Below are 27,872 nucleotides of genomic sequence, written 5' to 3' on the forward strand. Positions count from 1 at the left end.
TCAGACAGTGATCCTTTGGCTTTGTAGGCAAACGTCCTAACTGCTAAGTCATCTCTCCAGCCCTCATTTTTATGTTTTGGAAAATATTTTTAGGACCCACGTAAGCCAGATGCTCAAGGTGGTGCACGCGTCTGGAATTTGTTTGAAGCGTCTGGGGGCTCTGGTGTGCCCATTCTCTATCTTCTGCTCTTTCTCTCTGCTTCTTTCTCTCTTTCTAATAAATAAAAATAAAATATTTAGAAAGAAAAACAAAGTAAGTCAGACTGACCCAGACTTGCCTGACTTGGTGTTTTTTTTCCAAAAAAAAAATTACATGCAATTTATTAACTTTTCAACTTTCATTAACCTTAGAACAAGTTACAGTAAAATTTTTATTGAGTGTCATGAAAATGCTTCAACATTATGGTACTGTAGCCATTTCAGGGATCTTAATGACCGCAGCTGTCCTTAAGGCTCGTAACATGGCATCTCTATTGCCAGCTGTTTCTACGCTTCTACAGAAACACATTCAGATAAGCAGATTAATTGGCTGGCTTGTTCCTGGGTTTACTGTGAATGTGCACCCTTATGGTAAATCCGGAGCTGGAGAGATGGCTTAGCAGTTAAGGTGCTTGCCTTAATTAAACCCAGGTTTAATTTCCCAGTACCCATGTAAGCCAGATGCGCAAGGTGACACCTGTGTCTGGAGTTCATTCGCAGCAGCTAGAGGCCTTGTCACACCCATTCTCTCTATCTGTCTCTCTTCCCTCCCTCTCTCTCTCTCTCTCTCAAAAAAATAGCCGGAGCCAAGCGTGGTGGCACATACCTTTAGTCCCAGCATTTGGGAGGTAGGAGGATCACCAAGAGTTTGAGGCCAGCCTGACACTACATAGTGAATTCCAGGTCAGCCTGGGCTAGAGTGAGACCCTACCTTGGGAAAAAGAGAGAGAAAGAAAGAAAGAAAGAAAGAAGGAAAGAAAGAAAGAAAGAAAGAAAGAAAGAAAGAAAGAAAGAAAGAAAGAAAGAAAGAAGGAAAGAAAAGCTGGGTGTGGTGGCGTACACCTTTAATTCCAGAACTTAGGAGGCAGAGGTAGGAGGGTCACCATGAGTTCGAGGCCACCCTGAGATGACATAGTGAATTCCAGGTCAGCCTGAGCTAGAATGAGACCCTACCTTGAAAAACCAAAAATAAATAAATAAATAAATAAAAAGAAAAATAAATAAATAAATAGAAGGTCAGTCAGGCATGGTGATACAAGCCTTTAATCCCAACACTTGAGAGGCAGTGGTAGGTGGATCACCATGAGTTTGAGGTCACTCTGAGACTATATAGTGAATTCTAGGTTCCAGTGAATTCCTGGGTTAGAAAGTGAGACCCTACCTCTAAAAACCAAAATAAATAAATAAAGTACTGTTTTGTGTGTGTGTGGTGGGGGGAGAATGAGAGAGAGCTGGAAGAGATGGCTCAGCAGTTAAAGGTGCTTGCTTGCAAAGCCGAATGGCCTGGGTTAGATTCCCCAGTACCCATGTAAAGCCATATGCACAAAGTGACATACACTTCTGGAGTTGATTTGCAGTAGCAGGAAGCCCTGGTGGGTCCATTCTCTCTTTCCCCTCTGTCTCAAATAAATAAATATTTTAAAAAGAAAAAAAAAGAAAAATATTTTTATTTATTTATTTGTGAAGAGAGAGAATGAGTGCATCAGAATGTCTTGTCACTGCAAATAAACTCCAGATACATGTGCCACTTTGGGTGCCTTATGTGGGCACTGGGGAACTTAATCTATACCATCAAGCAAACATCAAACATCTGTAGTTCTAGTTCAAGTCCGATATCATAACCAGTGACAGTCTCTGGATGTTCTTTCTTTCTTTTTTTAAGGCAAGTCCAACAGACTGGCCTTTTTTTCTTATGCTCACACGTGACGGAGGGAATGCCACTGCAATTGAACTTCAGACACATGTGACACCTTGTATGCATGTGCGACCTTGCGCACACACTTGTGTGACCTTGTGCATCTGGCTTATGTGGGATATGAAGGGTTAAACATGGGTCTTTAGGCTTCACAGGCAAGTGCCTTAACTGCTAAATCATCTCTTTAGCCCAGTCTCTGGATTTTCTAATTTTGCCACCTGCAGCTGGGCTGAATAGCCAGGGAAAACTTCTATCTCAGGCCAACAATGTTCCGCGGTAGCCCTTGTACAGTCCTGGCATATCTAAAACATCTTTGGGTCTCCATATAAACCATGGCCCATCCTTCAATGGCCTTGTCAGCCTATCAGGGTCATCACACCTGTCTCTGTGCTGGGTCTCAGTAGTGGCTTCTGGGACTGTGTATACTTTATGACCCACTCCATGTATTTTTCCTGCTCCTAAAACCCATACTACGTGTGTAGGACACAGCCATATTTTTAATATTTTATTTTATTTTTTTGAGAGAGAAAGAATTGGCGTGTCAGGGCCTCAGCCACTGTAACTGAACTCCAGATGCTTGCACCACCCTGTGGGTATGTGTGACGTTGCACTTGCCTCTCCTTTTTGTGTCTGCCTTACCTGTTTTTATTGTTGATATGTGAATTTAGTTTTTTTGTCTTGAGTTTCAAAGATTTGTTTCATTATGGTATTTTTTAAATTTTTTTTTTTTGAGAGCGACAGACACAGAGAGAAAGACAGATAGAGGGAGAGAGAGAGAATGGGCACGCCAGGGCTTCCAGCCTCTGCAAACGAACTCCAGACGCGTGCGCCCCCTTGTGCATCTGGCTAACGTGGGACCTGGGGAACCGAGCCTCGAACCGGGGTCCTTAGGCTTCACAGGCAAGTGCTTAACCGCTAAGCCATCTCTCCAGCCCTCATTATGGTATTTTAAAACAAACTTTGCTTCCCTTCCTCCCCTTCTCTATTCTCTACTCCCTTCAAGCCTCCCCCACCCCCCGCCACACTTAGCTTTTCTGCCTTCATGCCACATGTTTCCTTAGGTCCTCTTGCCTGTTCTTATCCACTTCTATTCACCTCTCATGGCTGAATTGATCCCAACAAGGTTTTTTGTAGTCTTTCCTTCCCCTTAGAAAGTTCATAAGCCAAGCCACCAAATACATTTTTTTCTGTACTTAGCATTTTCATACTCTCATCAGAATAGTCCATTGTTCCAGAATTCGTTTTCAGCTGCAAGCATTAAGTTTCCCATTCCTCCAGTGCACAAGTTTCAAAAGATCAAAATCTACACGGCCAGATTCATTTTAGCCCCTCCTCTCAATATCAGTTCTGTAGCAGACAGCTTCAGGTTGCTGAGATGGACTTCTAAGCCAGGCACAGCTATGGAGGAAGGGGTTTATTGAAGCTTACAGATCCAAGCAGAGAGAAAAGCCAGCATGGACACCAGAAGCAAGCACACTTCAGGAACTCCAGGCAGAACTCAAGTACTCTATATCTTTGGACTGGAATTCCAATTCTACCCCTCCCCCCCCACACACACCTTAGAGCTGGTCTCAAGGATCCACTCACAGTGACACCTCCTCCAGCCAAGTGGCTGCAGATCTAAGAAGCTTTAATAAAACTCCTGAATCTGTTGGGGAATAATCTATTCAAACTACCACAGCAGGCAAGTGCCTTAACTGCTAAGCCATCTCTCCAGCGCCATTTTTTCTTTTTATATTTTATTTATTTATGAGAGGGGGCACCAGGGTCCTCCTGCCATTGCAAACAAACTCCAGATGCATTTGACACTTCATGAGTTTGGCTTTACATGGGTGCTGGGGAATCAAACTCAGGCTGTCAGGCTTTGCAAGCAAGCATCTTTAACTTCTGAGCCATCGCTCCAGCCCTTCTTGGTTTTTAAATTGAAATATATGTCAAGATTGTGTGAAATGTGATAAATGGAAAAAACCATAAGTACACAATGTTCAACAAGTGTTTTATCACAATGGCATGATAAAAATGCTTAAAAAGTAAAACAGAAAAGGTTATCTCTTCAAAATGCCCTTTGTGACCACTGTGAACCAGGGCCACCACTCCTCACGGCCTCAGCTTGGACCCTTCACAGCCATACCACAGTTAGTAATTGTGGCTTTTTGCTTATTTTCTAGTCTTATATTTTTGTCTTCCATTAACCTGTAGGCCTGGCAGGGGCGCTCAGAACCCCAACTGCTCTTGCATAGTGGTGTCTCCTGTGCTGTGTCTTAGCAGATGCGCTATGATGCTGTAACAAGACGCCCCTCTATACAGCTGCTTAAATAACACTGCTGATTTCTAGCACATGGGATAGTGTTGGGAGCTGGTTCAGAGACCAAGCGTTAGTCTGAAGTGTTTGTTCCCAAGCCCAGTGCATCTAGACCGTCTACCTCTTCAGCCACGAAGACAAACTTAAAACACCTTCCTAGTGAAATAGTACTGCTCTCTTGGGCCTGGACTCCCAGGGCCAATGTACTTTATACCCTCAGCCTTCCAGCCGGAGGCCTATCTGTGTGGCTTCCCAAATGCAGAGTGACTTTCCTGCCATGAAGTCATGCCTGGCAGACACAGGGCCCTTGCATGCCCCTTGTCATCTGTGTTGTTATTATTACTTGTTTTCACTCTGTGATTCTTGTTCCCATCTGTCTGCATCTGTGACTTTTAGGTAAGTTTCCTGGCCCTTTTGTGTTTCCATTTCTTCTTCAATAACATGGGAACAGTTTGCACAAAGCTTTAAGGACCATCCCAGCACACAATAGGGACTCAATAAAAACTGATGTTATCTTTGGATTCACTCAACTTCCCCACCAGGCAAGCCAGGCATCTCCTCTTTTATTTATTATTAGTATTTTTGGTTTTTCAAGGTAGGGTCTCACTCTAGCTCAGGCTGACCCGGAATTCACTATGTAGTCTCAGGGTGGCCTCGAACTCAAGGCGACCCTCATCTCCTCATTTTTTGATGGATAAATGAAGGACCAGAGAACTGAAGCAACTTGCCAAGGCGACTGTGCTGGCCCATGGCCCATGGCCCATTGTGGTCTGAACCTCCAGGTAAAATTGGGATGATGGTGGCAACACCCCATAGAATTAGGTTGTGAGAAATGTCATCATGTAAACAATTGATAGGCACCCCTATGACACTTCTCAAAACCACCCTGTCGCACCCCCACCTCCAGGGAGTTCCTGGCAGACCTCTGGTCAGCTGCTTCTGTTTGGGTGAAGGCAGCTGGGCCAACAGAGGCCCATTGTCTCTTCCTCTGGGCTCTATTGTTGGGGCCTGTTCCCAGGTTCCAGCTCCACAGACAACCCCAGCTGTCACTCCAACTTGTCTCAGCTTCCAGGGATGGTACGGATTTGTGGGGTGTGGAGGTGGGGGTCAGGGTGGAGATAAGAGAATGTGCAGACACCCGGGCTGAAGAAACTGAGGCCCAAGGAGCACACATATGACGTGTGTGGGGAGCTCTTGTGTCTTGGCAGAACTGCCAAACACGGACTAGAGTGGGGGCTACATGCAGAATGACACATTTGACACCAGCTAGTTTTGATCCCCAAACCAGAGCGGGCCCTGTTCCCGCCACACTGGTGGAACCAGAGGTCCAGAACGCGCAGACGCTTGCTCAAGGTCACCCGGCGGGCCAGGCAGCGACCGACCCCCGTGAAGCCAGGCGTTTCCAGCCAACCCCACGCTCTGCGTGTTTCTGCGCCGCAGCGGATAGCGCAGGAACAGACAGGCGCGGGGGCGGGGCAGCGCGTGACCACGCCCCCGGGAGGCGGAGCGAGGCGCGGGGGCGTGACCCTCGGAGCGGGTGGCATGCCACTGGGTGTTTGACTGCGGCGGGCGGGACTTCGCGTTGATGGGCACTGCCCTCGGGATCCCGTCCTCTGTGACGCACGCGCGCGCGGGGGGTGGAGCCGGCTCCGCGGAGCTCCGCCCTAGAGGAGGCGTGTCCTGGGAGGGCCCCGCCCCTCCCGGTGGCGGAGCGGCTGCCAGCGCCAGGAGGGCCCGGCCCCGGGATGTGAGTGCGGCGGGATCGGGGCGCGGGGAGGGGCGCGGAGGCCAGTCTCAGGGCCCGGGGTGCCCGTGGGCTTGGTGCGGAGGCAGCAGGGTGGCGAGGGGCGCTGGACCCTGGGCTCCCGGTGCGCAGGCCGGCCCCGCGGCCCCCGATGTGGGGCTGGCGCGGTGCGCAGTGCTGACGTCTGCCCCTACCCCGGGGGACCCCAGCTGTGCAGACGTCCCACAGCTGGAGGCTGCAGTAAGATTTTAGTGTGTGATGGGGGACAGCCGCGCACAGGGGCCCAGCGTGACCTCCGGCCTTGGCTCCAGGTTGGCACAACCCCCTGGAGTCCCCACCTTCGCTCTGAGCGCTGTCTGCCCAGCTCCTTAGATACATGAGCATTTGACCATTGAGGACCTGAGGCCTAAGGTGTGGGGTGGGATGCTGATGCTTTGGCACTAGACACTCCTGAGTACACCCGGCTTCTTCGGACCTGCCGTGTGACCTTGGGCACACCTGGTCCCCTGAGAGCCCCCTGCCCCCTCCCCCATGCAGTGTACGATTCCCAGGGCTGTAATGAGGACTGGCTTGGAGTTGGGCTCCGGCACAGCCAGCTCTGGAAGGAGCTGCTCTCATTCTTGTTGATGTGAAATGACCTAGTGGTGTGGGTGGGGAGGGGGAGGCTGCTCCCCACACTGAGGCTGTCCCCATCTATGTGTCTGTCTATGCACACGGAAGGCCACACGCAACCCAACTGTACCAGCATGTGCCAGAAAAGCGCTGGCCCATCGTGTACTCGCCCCGCTACAACATCACCTTTATGGGCCTGGAGAAGCTGCACCCCTTTGATGCGGGGAAATGGGGAAAGGTGATCAACTTCCTAAAAGGTACGAAAGCCCCTCAGACCCTGCCTCTGCATCCTCCCAGACTCACCGCAAGATTAAGCTACTGACTCCCCTGCCTTTGGTTTCCGCCCTTAGACGGCTTTCTGCCCCACTATCACAGGCTCTTTCCAGTGCAAGCTCCCGAACATGATTGGCTCCTGTCTCCCACTGGCTTTGGAACTAACTGGTCCACCTTTGACACCTAAGCCCATCTCCCTTGTTATCAAATCTAGAGCAAGCATCTTGCAGTAAATAGGACCAAATTAGCATTGACAACACTGCTTGTGCTCATTGGGTTTGTTCTTTCACTTCTGGGGAACTTCTATTTCTGGCAAGTGGCACTGATTTTCCGTCTGCTGTAGTGACCAGCCTGAACATTTGGAGAAAGACATAGTAGCATGCACGCACAGATGATGTGGGGCGAGAGTGCAGACTCTGGCGCGGGAGCCTGGCTCGCGCTCAGCTCTCCTCTTGCCTTCCAAAGTGTGGTCCTTCCGCGCAGTCCCCTCTGCCCCTTCTTGGGCCCCTGCCTTACTCAGCAGCTCAACATGAGCCGGTAAGTTCTGCTCTTACATCCTCCGAGGATGGGAGTGGAAGGGAGGCAGGCCCACATGGTGAGCGTTGTGGATGTCCTTTGCCAAGAGACAGTGGAGATCATGGAGTGTTTGTTACAAGACGAGCGCCACGGGCCTGGAGCTCTGGTGTGGAAATGTGTGGAATTGGTTGTTGTCTAAATGTGTCTCATTAGCCAGCCCACTGGGTTATGATTTCTCTAGAACCCAGAGCATCATGGCCTGCTCCCACAGTACTGAGGGGCTGTGCTTGCTCTCAGCCTCAGTTTCTCCTTTGGCAAGACAGGCGCTGAATCTTGCCTGGTATATGTTAGGAGTGTGGAAATAACGCATTGTATCTCTTTAGAACTCTGCCTCCTCCTCTTACCACCTGTTTCATCATTTCCTGCATATTTTTTAATGAGCAAGCCTCTTTTTAACTTAAATTTGTTTTAAAAGGAGCATGTCATCTACATGGGAAAGGCAGTTTCCCTGGCCATAAGTAGAAAGTGACGAGAAGCAGGGAGTGCAGGGTGAGTTCCATCTGGTCTCTTCTGCCTGTAGGCTGAAGAGCTGACCCATTGCTGTCCTTTGGTTAGCAAGGGAGATAAGCAAGGGCCAGGCAGGAGTAAAGGAGAGGCCACGTGTCCTAAGCTGCCCGTGGAGGGAGAGTTGCTAAGCAGCTCTTCCCACCTTCAGAGTGTACATGACTCCTGTACCACCTGCCTCTGGAAGTCATCCAGTTTACCTGAGCTCACCTGGTAGTTGTCAGCCGCTTGGGGAACTCAGAAGCTGTTGTGTGCTCAGTGTCCAGTGCCCTGGGCTAGAGGGCCTGGCCACTGTCCACACTGGCCCGGGAGACAACTTGTTCTCAAAATGCCCTGGAGCCTGTAATAACCAAGGTCTACCAGAGGCCAAACCTGCAGCTGGCAAGAGGGGCTCAGGCCTGCCGGGGTGGCAGAGGGAAGGAAGCAGTGACCTGATCTGTGGTTGCAGAAGAGAAGCTGTTGTCGGATGGCATGCTGGTGGAAGCGCGGGAGGCCTCGGAGGAGGACCTGCTGGTGGTGCACACGAGGCGCTATCTCAACGAGTTGAAGGTACCGGACTGCGGCGGGGGCAGTGGTTGGGGGGGCAGCTTAGCTTCTGGGGTACCTACACAGGGGGGCATGGAGTATCCAGTTCCTAGGAGAAGGCAGGGTCACAAAGGTACATGTCTGTGGGTAGTGAGCTCTCCATCTTCAGGGTGTAGGAGAACAGGGATGTCCACTAATGAGATGGAACCTCTTAGGGACTTTAGATTTCTATACTGTGATTTTTAGCTTGTGCTCTGGTCAGGCCTCAGAAACCTCTGCTGGGTGATTGCCATGGGAGGGGACCCAGCTCTTGTCCTGTCCACTAATGCTATTTCGTTTTGGCCTATTTTCATATTGGGCTAAAAATGGATTTGAAGCTCCCACTGGGGTCCAGAAGGAAATATAAAGATGTGGGTAGGCAGGAAGAGGCATCTGGAGAGAATACAGAATCCCTGCCCTTCCCATGGGTCATGTGGGTGGCTGCCACACAGCCTCACTGTGGGCACAACATGACCAAAGTACATGTTTTTCCAAGAGCAGCTGGAAGGAAGTGCACATTATTAAATGATATTCCCTGATCATTCACCCTTTCTTTCCCTCTTTCTTTTTCCATTTGTTCCTTTCTTTTCCTTTTTCTATTCTGTTTATTTTTCCTTTTTTTATTTTATCTCTTCCTTCCTTTTTCTTTCTCTCTCTCTTTCTTTTTTTTTTTTTTCCTTCTTTTTCATAGTACTGGGGGAAAATCAGGACTTCACACATGCTGGGCAAGCACCATACCACTGAGCTACATCAGTTTCTGAATGTGTCAACTCTTAAGAGTTCCACAGCTGCCTTCAGGCTGCATTGGACCCACTCCCTGCCTGTGATCTCTTTAGAGGGAAAGCAAAAGTCATGCTCAGGGCACCCTTTCTGTGGGATCAGAGGGGAAGTCTGGGGCAGGGGGTTGCATCAGAATCTATGGCTGCCAGCCTACCTCAGTGGGGACATCAGGCATGCCCCAGGTTTGCTGCCTCCAGGCTGGGTCATCCTATATTCAGAGCCCCTGAAAATGCAAAGGTCAGAAGGGCCTTCATGCTGGGAAGAAAGACCTTGGCCCAGATCTAGGCTCTGCCTGCTCAAGGTCTTCTAAGAGCTGGTCAGTCTTGGGAGACCCTGGCAAGGCATCTGTCCAGTCTTCTGGGATCCCAGTCATGGCTGCTGACCTCTCTCCTCCTCTACCCTGGTCTGAGCTGTGAGAATTCTTGATGAGGCTGTGACAGTGTGAGCTCATGAAAGATTACCAGGAAGATGTTGCAACCTGGCTCCCAGGAGAGAGAGAGGTGTGTGAGGTGTTGGCAGGAAGCCCAGTGCCTAGCTGCCCTGGTTTCCTAGGGCCTAGGCATGCATGGTTTGTTTACAGCCCAGAGTCCTAGCCAGGAATACTGAGGAGGAGGGCAGGTCCAGAAGGCTCTGAGTTGGGGTTGGGAGAGACTAGTACAGAGTGGGGCTGGGATCAGTCCTGAGATAGGGTGCCCTACTCATTTGTAGAACCTTTAGGGAAACTTACAGGGCAGTCTGCATATCTGATCTTGGTCCCCAAAACTCTGAAAGGAATATATACTCTGTGGTAATAATTTTTTTATTTTTATTTATTTATTTTTTTTAAAGTAGGGTCTCATGTTGGCCCAGGCTGACCTGAAACTTACTCTGTAGTCCCAGGCTGGTCTCAAACTCACAGTGATTTCCCTACATCTGCACCATTATGCCTGATAAGTAATTTTTTTAAAAAGTTGTTAACAGGTACAGTTCCAAATAGAAAATTAAGGTCAAGGGCAAGAGGAGAATTCAGATATGTCAGGATTAAACATCAAGCCAGATGTTGTAGCCAGTTCCTCATTGCTGGACAAACGTCCAACCAGAAGCAGCTTATGGGAGGAAAGGGTTTATTGCAGGCTTACAGATTCAGGGGAAACACCACTGATGGTGAAAGAAGTGGGCTCACTTCCTTAAATCCAAGCAGAGATACACCATCAAAAGCCAATAAGCACCAAACATCCAGAGCTCAAAATGCTCTTGAACACATCTAGTAGGGCTGGCCTACAAGACCCATCCCCAGTGACACACCTCTCTTCCCCAGCATAGCGCCTCCCACTGGAGATTCAAGTTGCAAGCCGAGTTTATGGGGCCATATATTCAAACCACCGTGCTGGGTGTGTTGGCTTATGCCTTTAATCCCAGCACTTGGGAGGCTAAGGTAGGAAGATTGCTGAGTTTGGTCCAGAGAGATGGCTTGGTAGTTATAGGATTGTGCCTGCAAATTCTGATGGCGTGGATTTGATTCCCCAGCTCCCATGTAAAGCTGGAAGCACAAAGTGGTGCCTGCATCTGAGTTTGTTTTCAGTGGTGAGAAGCCCTGACATTCTCATTCTCTCTCTCTTTCTCTCTGCTTCTAATAAATAATAAGTTAAAAATTTAAAAAGATTTTTGAGGCCAGCTTGGCTTATAGAATAAGCTTTTGCCTGGGCTACAGAAAAACTTTGCTTCAACAAAGCAAAACAGAAGCATTAACAACAAGAAAAATAACAGTTGAAGAGGGGGCCAAGAAAATAAAGAGGGCTAGGGAGATGGCTCAGCCGTTAAAGGTGCTTGCTTCCAAAGCCTGTCAGCCCAGATTCAATTCTCAGCGCTACATAAAGCCAGACACAAGGTGGAACATGCATCTTGAGTTTATTTGTAGCAGCAAGAGACCCTGGCATGTCCCCTCTCCCAACACATAAATAAATAAATAATTTAAAAGGGCTGGAGAAAGCCAGGTGTGGTGGTGCACACCTTTAATCCCAGCACTCGGGAGGCAGACGTAGGAGGATCACTATTGAGCTCCAGGCCACCCTGAGATTACATAGTGAATTCCAGGTCAGCCTGGGCTAGAGTGAGACCCTATCTCAAAAAAATATTACATTTTAGCAGGGTGTGGTGGCACACACCTTTAATCCCAGCACTCAGGAGGCAGAGGTAGGAGGATTTCTGTGAATTTGAGGCCACCCTGAGACTACATAGTGAATTCCACATCAATCTGAGCTGAGTAAAATCCTACCTTGAAAAAAAAAAAGCATTGGAGAGATGGCTTAGCAGTTAAGGTATTTGCCTGCAAAGCCAAAGCACCAGGTTCCCCAGGACCCACGTAAGCTAGATACACAAGGGGGTGCATGCATCTGGAGCTTGTTTGCATTGGCTGGATGCCCTGGCGTGCCCACTCTTTCTTCCTCTCTCTCTCTCTGCTACTTTCTCTCTCAAATAAATAAATAAAAGTAAAAATGTAAAGAAAAAAGTCATGGCGGCATATACATGTACTTATGCTGAGGCAAGAGGATCACAAGCTGAGTCCAGCTTTGATACATAGCAAAACTTTGTTTCAAAAAAAAAGCAAGCTTGGTGTGGTGGCTCATACCTTTAATTCCATCACTGGAGAGGCAAAGGTAGGAGGATCCCTGTGAGTTGGAGGCCAGTCTGGAACTAGTAGTGAGACCCCCCCTTCAAAAGAACAGAAAAAACAAAAAAACAAAAAAACAAAACCAGAGGTAAAACATAAACTAGCCAGGCATGGTGACGCTTACCTTTAATTCCAGCACTTGGGAGGCAGAGGTAGGAGGATCACCATGAGTTTGAGGGTAACCTGGGACTACATAGTGAATTCCAGGTCAGCCTGGGGCTAGAGTGAGACCCTACCTGGGAAAACCAAGTAGATAAATAAATGGTTAGCCATGATGATGATGGGGTTAGCACACATTTGTCATGGAGCTCCCTAGTAGCCCCAGCAAAAAGAGAAACATGATTTCCGTGAAACACCAGGCCTCGTATGGCCTGGCCAGCAACACTAGCCACACTGGTCTTCTTACTTTCTCTCTTTCTTTCTTTTTAATATTTTAAAAATATTTTATTTTTATTTATTAGACAGAGAAAGAGGGAGGGAGAGAGAGAAAGGGAGAGTGAGAGAGAATGGGCATATCAGAGCTTCCAGCCACTGCAAACGAACTCCAAACACGTGCACCCCCTTGTGCATATGGCTAATGTGGGTCCTGGGGAATAGAACTTGGGTCCTTTGGCTTTGCAAGCAAATGCCTTAACCTCTAAGCCATGTCTTCAGACCCTTTCTTTCTTTTTCCTTTTTTTTTTTTGCTGAAGTCCCTGGTGCACCCATCCTATCTCTCTGTCTTCTATTTCTCTCTGCTTGCAAATAAATAAATAAATTTAAATGTAGTAAAAATACAAATAACAAAACCCACCATTTAAATTAATTAATTTATTTGCAGGGAGAGAGGAAGGTTATGAGCATGCCACGGTGTGGGCCCTGGGGAATTGAGCCCCATGAGGGCAGGTATTGCACGTTAGTGTCTTTAACCACTGAACATTCTCCCCAGCCCCAAATCCATCATTTCAAAGTGTATCATTCAGAGACATTTTAGCTCCTTCTCCATGAGGTGCAGTTCTCACTTCCATCCACTTCCAAATTACTTTCTTCCTTCCAAAGGGAACCCTGCTCCTCTGAAGCCCTCACTCCCCGCTGCCCCTGCCCTCCGTCTCCAGTCCTCACCAGCTTTCTGCCTCTGCAGACATGCCTACGTTGAGCTTTGCTTCAGGCAAGTGCAATCTTGAGTGACCTTTGGCGCCTGGCTTATCTCACTGAGCATGGTGTGTTCAAGGGGTCATCCATATTGGACATATGTCACTACATCCTCCAGCCTCTTTAGATGGAACCCAGGGTTTCATAATGCTAGGCAAGTGCAGTGTCATTAAGCCACACCCCCACCCCCCATGCATTTCTTTTCCCAGTGTGCCATGCCACATGCTGTTTCTATTCATTAGCTTATGGTAGCTTCTGTTGTCAGTAGAGCCTCTGTAGAAGACATGCACATATTTGTCTGAATGCCTGATTTCAGTTATTTGTGATATATACTTAAAACGGGCATTACTGGCTCATGGGGTGATTCTGTTTGACTTCTAAAGAGCCATAAAAAGGTTCCAATTTTGGATTTTGTTTTTCGAGGTAGGGTCTCACTCTAGCTCAGGCTGACCTGGAATTCACTATGTAGTCTCAGGGTGGCCTCGAACTCACAGTAATCCTCCCATTTCTGCCTTCCAAGTGCTAGGATTAAAGGTGGGCGCCACCACGCCCGGCTTGTTTTAGTCTCTTAAGTCTCTGGGATGATTCTGTCATCCTCCAGGGCTGGACTTTACATAGACTGAGGTATCACGGTGCTGGCATTCCTTGAGGGATACTGAAGGTGAAACCATGGTGAGGCCTCAAGGTGGCCGAGCTGGATTTTTAGGGTGGCAAGAAGAGGCCTCTCTTGCAGGTTTGCATGTCCACATCCTCATTTCAAAAGGAGACGGGGCTGGAGAGATGGCTTAGTGGTAAGACACTTGCCTGCAAAGCCAAAGGACCCAGGTTCGATTCCCCAGGACCCATGTAAGCCAGATGCACAAGGTGGTGCATGTGTCTGGAGTTCATATGTAGTGGCTGGAGGCCCTTGGAGTGCCCATTCTCTCCCTGTCTCCCTTGTTCTGCCTCTCTCTCTTTCTCTCATAAATAAATAAATATATATATTTTGGCCAGGCATGGTGATGCACACCTTTAATTCCAGCACTTGGGAGGCAGAGGTAGGAGAATTGTGGTGAGCTCAAAGCAACCCTGAGGCTACAAAGTGAATTCAAGGGCAGCCTGCAGCCTGGGCTAGAGTGAGACCCTACCTCGGGGGGAAAAAAAAAATTAAAAAGCAGAAAGAGGCAAGGAGAGGTAAAGAACTGTGCCCAAATTCACATGGCCTACGGCAGCAGAGACCAGAGGAGAGGATTCAGAGCTCTGTCCCTGTCCACTTCTTCCCAGCCCAGGTAGTCCAGTCCCAGAGCCCTTGGCCCTGCCTGAGCTTGTTGCGGGCCCGCTGGGTGGCTCCCATTCACATCTGTGTCGTTCCCCCAAGTCTGCTGCACATCCCAGATAGAGCAGCTGTCCCCGCCCTGTGCGCCCCATCCACACCAACACCCTGCAGGGCTCCTGCGCCCTGCCCTTTATTAGGTGATATTGTGAGGCCCTGTACCCCCCCACCCCCCACTGCTCACCCCGCCAAGCCCCTTCTCCTCCTCCCCTGGGAGTAACCACAGGCTGCCAAACTCTGTTGTGATGGGCACATCACCAGCTGCCTGGCCAGCACTTGGAATATGGCAAAAGTAACTGAGGAGCAAGATTTGAATTTTAAAAAGTACTGTTTTTGGAGACAGGGTCTCATGTAGAGGAGGCTGTCCTTGAACTCCTGACCCTTCTGCCTCCACTTCCTGAGGACTGTGATTCCAGGCATATGCCACCAATGCCCTCTACAGCTTAAATTTTTAATTTAATTCAAGAGTGCCAGCAAAAGTTCTGCATGCTCAGATACAATCAACTGTGATGGAAAATCTAAAGGAAAATTTCACCTGCCTTCCACACGCGCACACTGTTCTTGCGTCATTCCCTAGGTGGTGCAGCACAAGCTATTTTCAGAGTCATAATATAGTTCAAGCCAGCGAGAGAGGATTTGCACAGGAGGAGGTACGAAGGCACGTACATACCCCGCCGTCTTATACACGGGCCTGGAGTCCCCGTGGATACCAGAGGACACCCGGACACAAGTGGCTGCGGCTGCTGGTTGATTAGAACCCCGTGCTGAACCCCAGCCCATCACCACATCACTGCCCGGTGCAGAAACTGCAGCTGGACCAAGGAAATGCCACTGTCCCAGCCCACTCTGAGGGCTGGTCACACCTGAGAAGCTGAGGCAGACCCACACGTTCCCCCAGGAGTCCGGTCCTGTTGACCGACTCCTACACGCTGTGGGTGTTGTGAAAGTCACCCTTTAGCTTAGGGGTATCCGGCGTGTCCCACACGGCCAGTGTGCAAGGTTAGTGTGTGCTGTGTTAAAGGCTGAGGGAGCGGGCTTGTAGGGAAAATTATGGGGACACCGGGTTGCCATATTAAAGAGGATTATTTTGCTGTGGAACTTCTCAGAGCCTTTAACAACTCCTGAGTGCAGCGTGAATTCCCTAGAGGCAGGGCATGTAAGTCACACTTTCCCAACACTGCTTCGGAGGCCTTTCTGCCTAGGCAAATGTGATAGGTCAGTTGCCGAGGAACACTTAGATGTCTCTCCTGGGGTTGATGTTGGGCTGCTCAGGAGGTACAGCTATGGCTTCCTGGCCATTGCCTCCTTTTCTCTCTTGCCTAGGAAGGAGGGAAGAAGGGAGAAAGGAGGAAGGAAGGAGGGGTTAGTGGCTCATTTGTTCATTGAGCCAAAGGAAACAATGGCCCCATGCCTGCCAGGCACCAGGCCTGTGCTGGGGAGACATGGGGGAGAACATGACTGGTGTGGTGAGGTCAGGCCCAGGAGCCCGTGACCGATGACCTGGCCGAGTCTTTCCTTCTCTGGATGGGCTCACCACACGCCCATGTGCATGCGCACATGAGTCCACCCACACCTGTGGCTGTATTCTGAGCTACCCAGCCTTTCTGGCTCCAGCTCTCCCAGCCCTGCGATGCCTCCTCATGACAGCCCAAAGTCTGGGCATGCAGGAGGCCCGGTGGGCACCTGTCTTTCCCCACGGGGCCTTCTCCACTCTAGCAACAGCCGAGATGAGAGGTGGCTGCATGGACTACTTGGTGCCTAGCATCACAGGGGCCTCTCGGGGATCTGGCATAGCCGGTGTCCTGCCGTAGCCCTGTCCGCTGCCTCTCCCTCCCTCTTGCTGCTTGGAGAGTGGCTGGCTCCACTACCAGGTTTTGTCCACGGGATGTCTGAGTAGCCCCCGTGCCTCTCTCTGTCTGCTCCTTCCAGAATCTTCTCTTGGGGCTGGAGAGATGGCTCAGTGGATAAAGTGCTTACTAGGATCCTCTTGGTGCTTGCCTTCCTTCCCCTCCCTGTCCCAGGCCGCGCTCCACCCTCGTGTGCTGTGCTTTGGGTCTTGGAGCCCACAGCTTCTTGTTGTGTCCTGTCCTCTCCTGGTCTCCAGCTCTGGTCCTCTCTGTAACTCCAGGCTCACTAAGCTTCAACCATGTCCTCCACCTGGCTGCTCCAGGGATGGAGCAGAACCCAACACCTTTTCCCCAACTGGCCCAGGCTTCCCCTCCGGGGATGGCACCATCACCTGCCCCCTGCCTCCTGACCCCTGCCTGTTAACATCTTCTCTTCGTACACCTCCAACCTTCATCATTGTCCCTTCATCCTTGAGGATGCTAGCGCAGCTTGAACGAACACCTTCCGTTTCCCCTCCCTGCTCTGACAAGGCATGAGCTAGTGCTGGCAGACTGGGCCCTTTGAGACTTGAGACAGGCCCACTTTGCCCCTTGATCTTGGACTCTGTACCCTACCGTATATACAGGCATATACTTCAAACAGCAAAAAGAAAAGTGTTTGAAACTCTTGGTACCAAGTATTTCAGATAAGGGGTACTGAAACCTATATTCCATTTGTTTTTACTTTATTTATTTATTTATTTATTTTTTTAAATTTACTTAATAGAGACAGAGAGAGGGAAGGAGGGTGAGAGAAAGATTGAGAGAGACAGAGAATGGGTGCACCAGGGCCTCTAGCCACTGGAAACAAACTCCAGACACATGTGTTACCTTGTGCATATGGCCTATGTGGGACTTGGAGAATCAAACCTCTCAGGCAAGCGCTAAGCCATCTCTCCGGCTCTTTTTCTTTTTGGTTTTTGAGGCAGGGTTTCACTCTAGTCCAGGCTGACCTGGAATTCACTATGTACTTTCAGGGTGGCCTCAAACTCACGGTGGTCCTCCTACCTCTGCCTCCCGAGTGCTGGTATTAAAGGTGTGTGCCACCATGCCCGGCACTTTATTTATTTATTTTTTAATTTTTTTTTTTTTTTTTTTTGGTTTTTCAGGGTAGGGTCTCACTCTAGCTCAGGCTGGCCTGGAACTCACTATGTAGTCTCAGGGTGGCCTCAAACTCACAGTGATCTTCCTACCTCTGCCTCCCTAGTGCTGGGGTTAAAGGCATGTGCCACCACGCCCGGCCTAATGTAGTCTCAGGATGACTTTGAACTCAACATTGATTTTTTTTTTTTTTTTGCACCACCTTGTGCATATGGCTTACATGGGTACTGGGGAATCGAACCTAGGTCTTTAGGTTTCCTAGGCATGTGCCTTAACTGCTAAGCCATCTTTCCAGCCCTTTGGCACTTTATTTTCATTTATTTATTTTTTGGTTTTTCGAGGTAGAGTCTCACTCTGACCCAGGCTGACCTGGAATTCACTATGTAGTCTCAGGGTGGCCTCGAACTCACAGTGATCCTCCTGCCTCTGCCTCCTGAGTGCTGGAATTAAAGGCGTGTGCCACCATGCCCGGCTCCCTGGCACTTTATTTTTAAAATAAAAAACACCTTTATAAGAATTCACATAATATCCTCCCATCGCCCTTCTTTGTTCCCCCTTTTCTATCCTGAATCCTCTCTTTGCTACTACTCCCTCTTCTATTTTGATGTCTTTTTTTTTTTTCCTGCCCTTCTCCACATCCCATGAAACTCATTCATGGGCAAGTAATGGAGCCCAGCTGCTGTGAGGTCATGAATGCGATGACCACTTTGTATCTAGAAGCAAGTGTTTTGAAGCACTCTTCCCCTTTCTCTGGTTCTTGCATTCTTTCCACCATGGTCCCTGAGCCTCGAAGGTGCGATGAAGATGTTTTATTTAGTGTTAAACACTCAGTGGTCACTTCTCAGTACCTTGCTCTCTCTCTCTCTCTCTCTCTCCACACACACACACACACACACACATACACATACACATAGTATGCATGCATTTTTAACTGGGTGGGGTGGCACATGCCTTTAAGACAATTTTTTTTTTGAGTCAGGGTCTTACCGTAGCCTAGGCTGACCTGGAACTCACTCTGTAGCCCAGCCTAGCCTTGAGCTCCCAGTGATCCTTCTACCTCAGCCTCCCAAATGCTGGGACTAAAGGCCTGTGCCACCACACCCAGCTCTTTGATAAGTTTTGAGTCTCCCCAGCAGTCACCACTATCTGAAAAGAGCAGATGCCCTAACCAAAGATGAGAGCAGAACTAATATGTGGTCATAAACACAAGTACTTAGAGGGCAGTTTTGTGGGCATATAATATTTATGTAGCCAAAAAACAGTAGTAGCTTCCCTTCTAGGGCTTATGACATTCCCAGCCATAGGCTTCTGGCTAGGCTTTCAGTATAAGGCATGAATTCCCTCTCGTGGAGGGTATCTCAAGTCCAGTCTGATGGATTCCACTTTCTGCCTTTGACCTCTGCATCTGGGGCACTCCAGTTCGCTCCTCTCCAAAGCTGCCTGACCCCTCTCCCTTTGCATGCAGACACCATACTCCTCGAACACAGCACCTAGTGGCTTCTTGGTGCCAGCTGATCTGTGGATCTTGACTGCCAGTGTCCCAGCATAGGACAGGACCCTGTACCCACCAGGGTGCCTAACAGGACCTGGATCCTCCAGGCTCCACTCCCGGTAGTGCCCAGCAGGACTTGAAGATCTTGTCTGCAGCATTCGTTCTGGACACAAGAGGGCAGCAGAGCGCTGGGAGCACTGACACTGCTTTAAGACACCCACCCACCTGGGGCTATGGAATGGCTGGTCCTTTCCTATCAGAGGAAGTGTGCTAAGCAAGGAATCACAGTCCCCATGCGTGACAGAGTCTTTCTTCTCTGTCTCTTCCACAGTGGTCCTTCGTGGTAGCCACCATCACGGAGATCCCCCCTGTCGTCTTTCTCCCCAACTTCCTAGTGCAGAGGAAAGTGCTGAGGCCCCTGCGGACCCAGACTGGAGGCACCATCATGGTAGGCGGGCCAGGAGGCATGGCTCCCCGCTCACCCCATCCCTCCATGCCCCTCTGCCCCACAGGGCCCTCTCCAGCGTAGTAACTGAAACAATTCCAAATACTCCTCAAGACCAAGCAGCAGTGGCCTTTTTCCAAAAGTCTTTCTCACCTGGGGACATAAGAACCCACTGTTTCCCCCTCCATTTTGGATTTCCTTTACTTGCTGGTATTCTAGACGCATCTCCAACTAGAACTGCCCACTGGCTGGATCAAGCGACACTGTGCATCTACATGGATGAGAGCTCACCCAGCCTTGGGTCAGCACCTACTGTTTCTCTGTAGCTTTCTGTGTCACCTCTCGTTGCAGTCATCAGTCTGCCATGTTTCACTGAGCAAAGACTGTCTCTCTTCCTCCCAAAGCCACATTAAAATTACTCTGCACTCACCTGATTATAAATGCTTCATTTGAATTTCTTTCACATTCCTTGCCAGGACTCTATGCACTGTAACGCTCCCTGTGGCTGGCCTGGCTCTTATTCTGGGACCAGATGAGTTTTCTGGTGGGCTGGGGTGGTACCTCCTGGCCCTACCTGATGGCTTATTCTCACTCCAGAGGTTATGCTGATGGTATGAATGAGCGAGTGCGCAGTGATGGATTAACAAATCGACGGCCTGCATCTCTCACTCCTCCCCTCTGCTTGTTTCCCAAGGCAGGGAAGCTGGCTGTGGAGCGAGGCTGGGCCATCAACGTGGGTGAGTATTCGAGCTTCAGAATGACAAGCGTGGTACATCTGGCCTGAAAAAGTCATGGGGACAGGAGGTCCCTCAGTGTCACCCTGAGTAGCCTGGAAGTGGACCACCAGAAGGACCCACCAGTATCTCCATCTGATGTCCTAAGAGCTCCCTAACTTTGCTTTGCATACTGGCAATGGTGGGGAGCTCCCTACCTCCCAGAGAGCTTGTGTGGGGGTGTATGGAATGACAGCTGCCTCCATTGCCCTCTTGAAAGCCTCAGTCTCCTGGGCCCAGCCAATGCACAGGACTTGGTCATGCTATGATGGGAGAATGGGCCCAGGATCAGTAGTACCACCTTCTCAGGGGTCATGAGGGCTAGCGCTCATCAGCTTCCTGGACTCTGTGTAGCCCCTGAACTCATCGGTTGTCCTTCTTGACCCTGTCTCTCATGAAGGCACAGCACATGGCCGTTGTAGAGTCCATTCTCACTGGCCGGTCATTTGCAGGCACAATTGCCATTAGGTCCATTTTCCCCGTGAAAAACCAGATGCGGAGAGCAGCCTGCTTGTTTCTGCAGGATTCCATAGCAGTCCAGGGGCTGGGTGTGGCAGCATTAGGCCTGGCAGAGCCATGGTGTTAGGATGCTCTGCTGTTCAAGCACATGGTGACTCATACCTGTGAATTTATAACATTGGTCCTTGGAAGACGTGTAGGCTCTTCTTCTGTGGAGAGTATTATGGCCTGATTGAAGTTAAGAGTCCAGGTCCTGGGCTGGAGAGATGGCTTAGTGGTTCAGGCGTTTGCCTTCAAAGCCAAAGGACCTTGGTTTGATTCCCCAAGACCCAAGTAAACCAGATGCACAAGGTGGCACATGCGTCTGGAGTTCGTTTGCAGTGGCTGGAGGCCCTGGCACACCCATTCTTTCTCTCTCTCTACCTCTTTCTCTCTCAATAATAATAAAAAATAGCCCAGGTCCTGATCCAGCTTGGGTTAGAAGCCTGGTTGTCATTACCTAGTTTTATAATCCTGGGCAACTTGTTGATCCTCTCTGTACTTCAGTCTGCTCATTAGTAAAATGGGACGGTGATGGCATTGCCCTCTTCTGGGCCTCTAGGGAAGCTTCATCAAGCTGGTGAGTCCTGTCAAAAGTCCAGCATTTGGGCTGGAGTGATGGCTTAGTGGTTAAGGTACTTGCCTGTGAAGCCTAAGGACCCAGGTTTGATTCCCCAGGATCCAAGTAAGCCAGATACACAAGTACATGCATCTGGAGTTGGTTTTCAGTGGTTAGAGACCCTGATACACCCATTCTCTCTATCTCTATTTCTTTCTCCGCCTCTTTTTCTCTTTCAAATAAGTAAATAGAATATTTTTTTAAAAGTTCAGCATTAACAGTAACCTTGTCATTAGGATCCAGCCTGCCCTCGTTGGGGGGGGGAGGAAGAGCAAGTGGCCTTAGCTTCATACTGGCTGGTGGGGCAGTGTCTGGTCTTCCATTGCTAAAGGCTCCCAAAACTCAGGGCCTCCATTGGTGAAAGCAGGGAGGACTTTGTGCACCTCCACCCAGAGACTGTCTCCTTTGGGGGAAGCAGAATCCTTCCCATTGTCATATGCAGATATGGCCAGCAGAGGGCGTCCTTCCCACGCAGCTCTGTGAACAGCTAGGAGAATCAAGGTCCAAGACAAGCCTGATGGCGCTGCCCTCCTCTTCCTGCAGTGGGATCCCAGAGCAGCCTGGCTGTGGGATGAGGTGTGAGCTGGTGCTGAGGTGACTTGCCTGGATCTCCTTGAGAGGTGGCCCTTACTCTCGGGCTGGGTGGCTGTGACGTAGAGCTGCCTCCTGGCTTGGGGTTGGCAACAAACCCAGCTGCTCCATTCAGTTGGCCAGCCTGGAATCAAGAGAGGGGACACTTGACCCATCCCTGGCCAGTACCACCCTGTGCCTTCCCACAGGTGGCGGCTTTCACCACTGCTCCAGTGACCGCGGAGGGGGCTTCTGTGCCTATGCGGACATCACGCTGGCTATTAAGGTATGTTCCCAGGGTGTGGGACCTCACCCCCAAAGCCCTCCCCACAGCCCACCACATATTCCAGAGAAGAGAAGTGAGGCTCACGGTGGAGAGGGGCTACCCTGGTTGCTCAGCTTGGCTGGGACTCACCTGGATCTGACAGTTTATGTCCTGATCACACCCTCTGTGCCAGGGTGCCAGATGGGGAGTGTTTATCAGGACTGGGTAATGGGGAGAAGGGCATGGCTTCAGGGGTGGAAAAGGAGGAGGAGGAGGAGGAGGAAGAGAGTGAGGAGGAGTGGGATCGCCATGACAGCAACAGAGCAAACACACACTACATCACGGTCCCAGCCTCCACTCTCCATACCTTCCCCTCACTGCACCCTCGACTACTGCCGATGAGGCTCAGAAAAGGGACCCCCCCCCAACCAAGCTGGAAGGGTCTGTGGGACCCAGCGCCTCCATGCTCTCTCTGCCTGCCCCCACGCTAGGCACAGGGGTCAGGCTGATGTGGTCTCTGCTGTCAACAGGGCATGCCAACGTGGGGTCAGCAAACCTGGCCATTAGGAGGGGCACATGCAGGAGATCTGGAGGGGAGTAGGAGGGAAGGAAGGCCTTTTGGAGGAAGAGGAGAAGGAGGAGGAGGAGCAGTTGTCCCTGGAGCTTGGCCTTGTGGGATGGAGCAGTTCGGAAGTGAAGCTCTGGGGCTGTTGGAGGCTCCTGCTTCATTCCTCCACATTTCCTAGGGAATCCGAGGATGTCCAGGGTCTGAGCCCCGGACCTTCAGGGCATAGCACACATCTTGCCCACAGAGCCTTCCCTGCCCACCATGTCCATATGCATTCAGGCTTTTCTGAGCTCCACAGCTCCCCATGGAGAGTGATCTCTTGCTCTCTGCCCTCCCCCCTCAGCCTTTGTGCCTGTGTCCTTTCAACTCCTCACCCCTTCCATCCCAAGGGCTGGGCCTCTGGCCTGTCTGGTCCTCATGTCTGCTTCTCCCCTCAGTTCCTATTCGAGCGAGTGGAGGGCATCTGCAAAGCCACCATCATTGACCTGGATGCCCATCAGGTGAGTTCCCCGTGGGGGATCCCCAGCACTTCCTCATGATGAGAGAGTCCCCTTCCTGTGTCCCATTTCATACAGCCCCACACTGTGGGTCTCCTCCTTCAGGGAATGTCCCTAGGCTGCGTTACCTTAATTTCCTGCTTTGAGCAGGCTGGAGACCCAAGGGCCTGTCTTTGTCTCTCTGTCTTGATCAGCTCAGCCCAAGTGCCAGGTCCTCCTCCTTGCATCTGTTCTTGAACTCAAGGGTCTCCTCTGTCCTCTGGATCTCCCACCAGCACACCAGGAGAGTGGCTCTTCCTAAACCCTGATCAGTCCTCTCATTCTGCACTCTGTGGTGGCTCCCTATTGCTTGCTTGTCATTGCACTGTGCTGACAAGCTCTGGGGACCTGCCATGCAGACAAATGCTGTCACCACCATCCCAAGGTTTCCCAGCTGTGTCCCCCTCAGGCCACTGTTGAAGAACTTCTTTCTTTTCTATATATATAATTTATTTGTTTGAGAAAGGGGCAGAGAGAGAGAGAGAGAGAGAGAGAGAGAGAGAGAGAGAGAGAGAGGGGAAAGACAGAGAGAATGGATGCATTAGAGCCTCCAGCCACTGCAAACGAACTCCAGATACGTGTGCCCCCTTGTGTATCTGGCTTATGTGGCTCCTGGAGAGTCGAACCAGGATCCTTTGGGTTTGCAAGCAAACGTCTTAACCACTAAGCCATCTCTCCAGCCCTGAAGAACTTCTTTCTTAAAGACACCTCCTTCCCAGAACTAGAATGCAGGGCAGTCAGCCAGGGGAGAGATGAAAGGGACTCCCAAAGACCCCCACACTTCTGCTGTTGTGACATTGCACCAGCTAGAACCCTGCTGCAAGTTCCCGGGCTACTGCGCTCTAGAGCCAAGCCACACTAGCATAGCTCTTCACAGTTTGTCCCTCATGTTCCCGCTCCCACTGATGCCCCTGCATAGCTCAGTGGGTGACAGGGCAGGATTCCTCCCCTGTTTCACACAATGAGAGAGGGTTGGGCATGCTCCAAGTCCTGACAGGGGCCACGGGCTAGGTCTAGAGTGCATCTGGCTCTGTGGCCTGGCAGCCATGCAAATCCCACCCTCAAGGGCACCTGCACGCAGCGAAGGTTGTGTCCTCCCACAGGGCAATGGGCACGAGCGAGACTTCATGGGTGACAAGCGTGTGTACATAATGGATGTCTACAACCGCCACATCTACCCTGGAGACCGCTTTGCCAAAGGTACGCTTTGCCTGGTCCTCAGTCCATGTGCTTGGTGGATATGGCCATGCCACTTTGTTTATCTTCAGTGTCCCCACGAGGTGGGGCATACCCACTGTACCCATGAACACGCATGGACATCTGAGGGAGTCTCACTCAACCCACCAGACCATAGGAGAACATGCCCAGGGATGCATGTTGAGGGACAGCAGCCAAAGAGCAGGGAGGGGAGAGGCTGAAAGAAAATACAAAGGAAGATGGCAGAAGTAAGCTTGGACGACTTGTTCAAAATTAACCAAAAGCCAGCTGAACTCATAATCAAAAGGCAGGGACTCCCAGACAAGATTTGAAAGCTGAAACCTGCCCGCTCCACAGGCAAGGAGCCTGTGTCGGTCAGCTTTTTGATACCATCACAAGATACCTGAAATGATCAATTCAGAAAGGAGGAAAGGTTTGCCTTGGCTTACAGTTTTGGAGGTTCTGGTCCAGAATGGCTGGCCTTGGTTTGAACCTGAAATAGGGGAACATCATGGGTACCTTATGGCAGGCAGGGCTGTTTCTGGTGGCTGGATGCAAAGAGAGAAAGGGAAGGGTATAGGCTTGCTGTGCCTCTCTGGGGCGCTCCACCAGTGACTTCACTGCTGTTTTGCTCACTTATTAATGTTTCCCAGCAGTGCCACAGGCTTAGGACCCCGCTGTCAACACACAGGCCTTTGGGGGACATTTAACATGCAAATTTTATAGGTGTCTAGTGAGTCTGGTTTGGCCCAAGGGACTGGTTCTGGGATGAATCGGGGATGTATGGAACTTGAGTTTGAGTGTGGAGCTGGTGTCCAGTGTGGGGGTGAGGGGGGCTTCAGGACACCATCTCCAGGGCCAAAGCATCTCAACTCTAATACCCAGCTCTTCTGTGGGTGCCCCATTTGCCTCTCAGTGTTGGTGAAATGAGGAGCCAGGATGAGCTGGAGGCCTGCTTCCAGCCCTGCTCTGGGCGTTGGCAGGGCTCCCATTGCCCTTCATGTCCTGAGCCTCTGTTTCTCTGCCTCTCACATGGGGGCTCTTGGTGTCTCCCTCTCAGAAGCCATCAGGCGGAAGGTGGAGCTGGAGTGGGGCACGGAGGATGAGGAATACCTGAGCAAGGTGAAGAGGAACGTCACAAGGGCTCTCCAGGAGCACCTGCCTGACGTAGTGGTTTACAACGCGGGCACTGACGTCCTTGAGGGGGACCGCCTTGGGGGGCTGTCGATCAGCCCAATGGTACGTCCTGACCCTGGGGCTGTCTCCTCAGCACAGGGATACGTCCTGACCCTGTGAGGGTGGGGTTCCCTGGCTGGGGGTGGAGGGCTGTTCCTCAACCCAGTGATGCATTCTGAGGAGCTAGGGAAACCACATTCAGCTTCGTAGTGTGGGCAACCTGATGTCTCGAGTAAGCAGCAGAAGTCCAGAGCAGGGCTAGACTTGCAGTAGGGCTTCTGGTCCTATTGGAGTTCAGGTCTGTGTGAGCTCAGCCTCCCCATTCCCACCTAGGGCATCGTGAAGCGGGATGAGCTGGTGTTCCGAATCGTCCGTGGCCACCAGATACCCATCCTCATGGTGACCTCCGGCGGGTACCAGAAGCGCACAGCTCGAATCATCGCTGACTCTATCCTTAACCTGCATGAACTGGGGCTCATTGGGCCTGAGTCTCCCAGTGTCTCGGCGCAGAACTCTGACACACCTCTGCTTCCCTCAGCGGTGCCCTGACCACTGCCTAAGTTTGTCTCCGTGCCTGCCTTCTGCCCCGCCCACCCGCCCGCCCTTAGTGTTTATTGCTGGGAAGGCAGCCGCCAGTGAGCTCAGAGGGGCAGAATGAGTAGGGCCGGCCTCTTTGGCCCTCTTCCAACTCCACCAGGTGCCCAAGGGTCTCTAGGCCTTGGGTGAAAGGTAGAGCAGAGTCCCAGGGGAGACCACGCATGGGGGAGAAGGCAAGTCATCAAGAGTGGGGGAGGACAGCTTCAGTCCTGGGGCCTCAGGGAAGGACTTCTCAGATGAGGGTGGCCTGGTGTGTCCAGGTCAGCACTTGTCCCTGATGGGGTTAGTTCTGTCTCGCCCAGGGCCTGCTGCTCCTGGGCATGGTGGCCCTAGATCTGAGGAGAGCTGCTGGAACCCAGAGGGTTTCTGGGTTCCCACCCAGCAGGCAAGAGCCCCAGATCTGGATGTGGGGGGGGGGTCTAGGGAAAGGTTACCCTCAATAAAGCAAGGTCCATACCTGCTTTCACCTATAGTGAAGGGCGGGGCTAAGGACGCTCAAGACACCCCTTTAACAATAGTCTCCTCTTTTCCACATGGGAGCAAGTTTGGGGAGCATTTTTAACCCAGTAATGGGCCTCAGTCCTAGAGCTTTGAGGAGGCTGCTGGCCCAGGTGGAGAAGGGTGGAGGAAGGTAAGGCTCAGTAGGTCAGGGTGAGGTCCAGTGGCGAGGTCCAGTGGCTTAAGCTAGGAGAAGGAACCAGGGAACAGGTCCTGGCTGGGGCTTCCTGGAGAGAGAGCACCAAAGGGTCTTTTCTCCTGGCCTGAGGTCATGAGGGCAGTTCTGGGCAGGCCCTGCATGGGCTTCAGTCTCCACTAGCCTTACCCAGAACACTATTTTCATCTCTCCCTGCCCCCAGTCCCAAGGAATTCCTGCCCTCTGGCCTGCTCAGAAGAGGATGGTCAGGGCCTTGCAGGAAGCTGGGCAGGGAGTGTCCGCTCCTTCTAGCCAGCGATTACCACCTTGATCAAAGGCAGAGAGGATGGAGGGAAGTGAGCCAGAAGTGGGCTGTCCCCTGGCTGGATCAGCCTCAGCTACAGGACTCATGTTTATTACCATCTGGGGAATTCCCATGGGCTTCCAGGGTCCCTCCCACTCCCTCTGCTGGGGGCATGGTCTCCAGGTCACAAATTGTGTAAATCATTGACCTTTCAGACTAGACCCTGAGTCACTAACAATATACTTCAACACCCCCCAACCCCATTGTGGTCTCTCTGTATCTGACTTGAGGTACTTCCAGGGACATCTGGGGGCTGGTGATAGGCACAGTTTGTCATTGTGGGGTTTTTGTCAGAGTCATCCGGGTTCTACTTGGACTGGCTGCTGGGTGTTACTGAGGTGGACAGTCCTGCCTCCCAAGGACCTTGGAAATAAAGATGCAGGATTCACTGAGACCCAACTTGGGCAACTGCCCAGAAAAGGCTGGTGTGTTTTACTCTATCCTCAGAGGCTTGGGAGTGAGGCAGCATTCCTATTCTGCAGATGGGAAAACTGAGGCTTCCTGGGGCAAGGTGTTTGTCCTAGGCCACACATCTTGTGAGCAGTGGAGGCTGGTTGAACCCCAGCTGTGTCAGATGGCAAAGTGTAGGTACTCATTCACACTTCTCAGGCTGGGGATAGACACACCAGAGGCCTGGCGTCTCTGTGGGCTAAGACCGCTGAGGTTCCGGGAGAGTGTGGTATGATAGACAAGTTGAGCTGGGCTGGGATGATGGCTTTGCATGGAGTGGGTGGGGCCAGGACAGAACAGGGTGCCAGATAGGGAGGAATGTGGATGCTTGTCAGCCTGACAGAGTTGACCAGGCATAT

General features: G+C 51.0%; 1 protein-coding gene and 1 non-coding gene across 3 annotated transcripts; one reads left to right on the forward strand and one right to left on the reverse strand.

The window, feature by feature from the left end:
• Positions 1-406: 406 nt before the first annotated feature.
• Positions 407-536, reverse strand: LOC123461952. Its single transcript, XR_006637996.1, has one exon. It is a non-coding gene; the product is annotated as a small nucleolar RNA SNORA33 (small nucleolar RNA).
• Positions 537-5,877: 5,341 nt separating this feature from the next.
• Positions 5,878-27,457, forward strand: Hdac11 (histone deacetylase 11). Of its 2 annotated transcripts, XM_004671687.2 has the most exons (10): positions 5,878-5,943; positions 6,661-6,809; positions 8,354-8,454; positions 19,153-19,269; positions 19,961-20,003; positions 21,936-22,012; positions 22,997-23,059; positions 24,199-24,295; positions 25,353-25,531; positions 25,802-27,457. In XM_004671687.2, coding segments are annotated over exons 1-10 (1,044 nt in total). In that variant the 5' UTR covers positions 5,878-5,941; the 3' UTR covers positions 26,018-27,457. The 2 variants fall into 2 exon arrangements, with proteins under 2 accessions (XP_004671744.1, XP_045009582.1); XM_045153647.1 differs by lacking the exon at positions 19,153-19,269.
• Positions 27,458-27,872: the final 415 nt, after the last annotated feature.

This window comes from Jaculus jaculus, chromosome 6 (genome assembly GCF_020740685.1).
Source record: "Jaculus jaculus isolate mJacJac1 chromosome 6, mJacJac1.mat.Y.cur, whole genome shotgun sequence".
NCBI classification, from domain to species: domain Eukaryota; kingdom Metazoa; phylum Chordata; class Mammalia; order Rodentia; family Dipodidae; genus Jaculus; species Jaculus jaculus.

Bases quoted from the DNA above. Each gene is read 5' to 3' on its own strand.
- Hdac11 (XM_004671687.2), top strand. The intron at 6,810-8,353 runs GTACGAAAGCCC...CTGTGGTTGCAG, and splicing joins GGTGATCAACTTCCTAAAAG to AAGAGAAGCTGTTGTCGGAT. The intron at 19,270-19,960 runs GTAGGCGGGCCA...TTGTTTCCCAAG, and splicing joins AGACTGGAGGCACCATCATG to GCAGGGAAGCTGGCTGTGGA.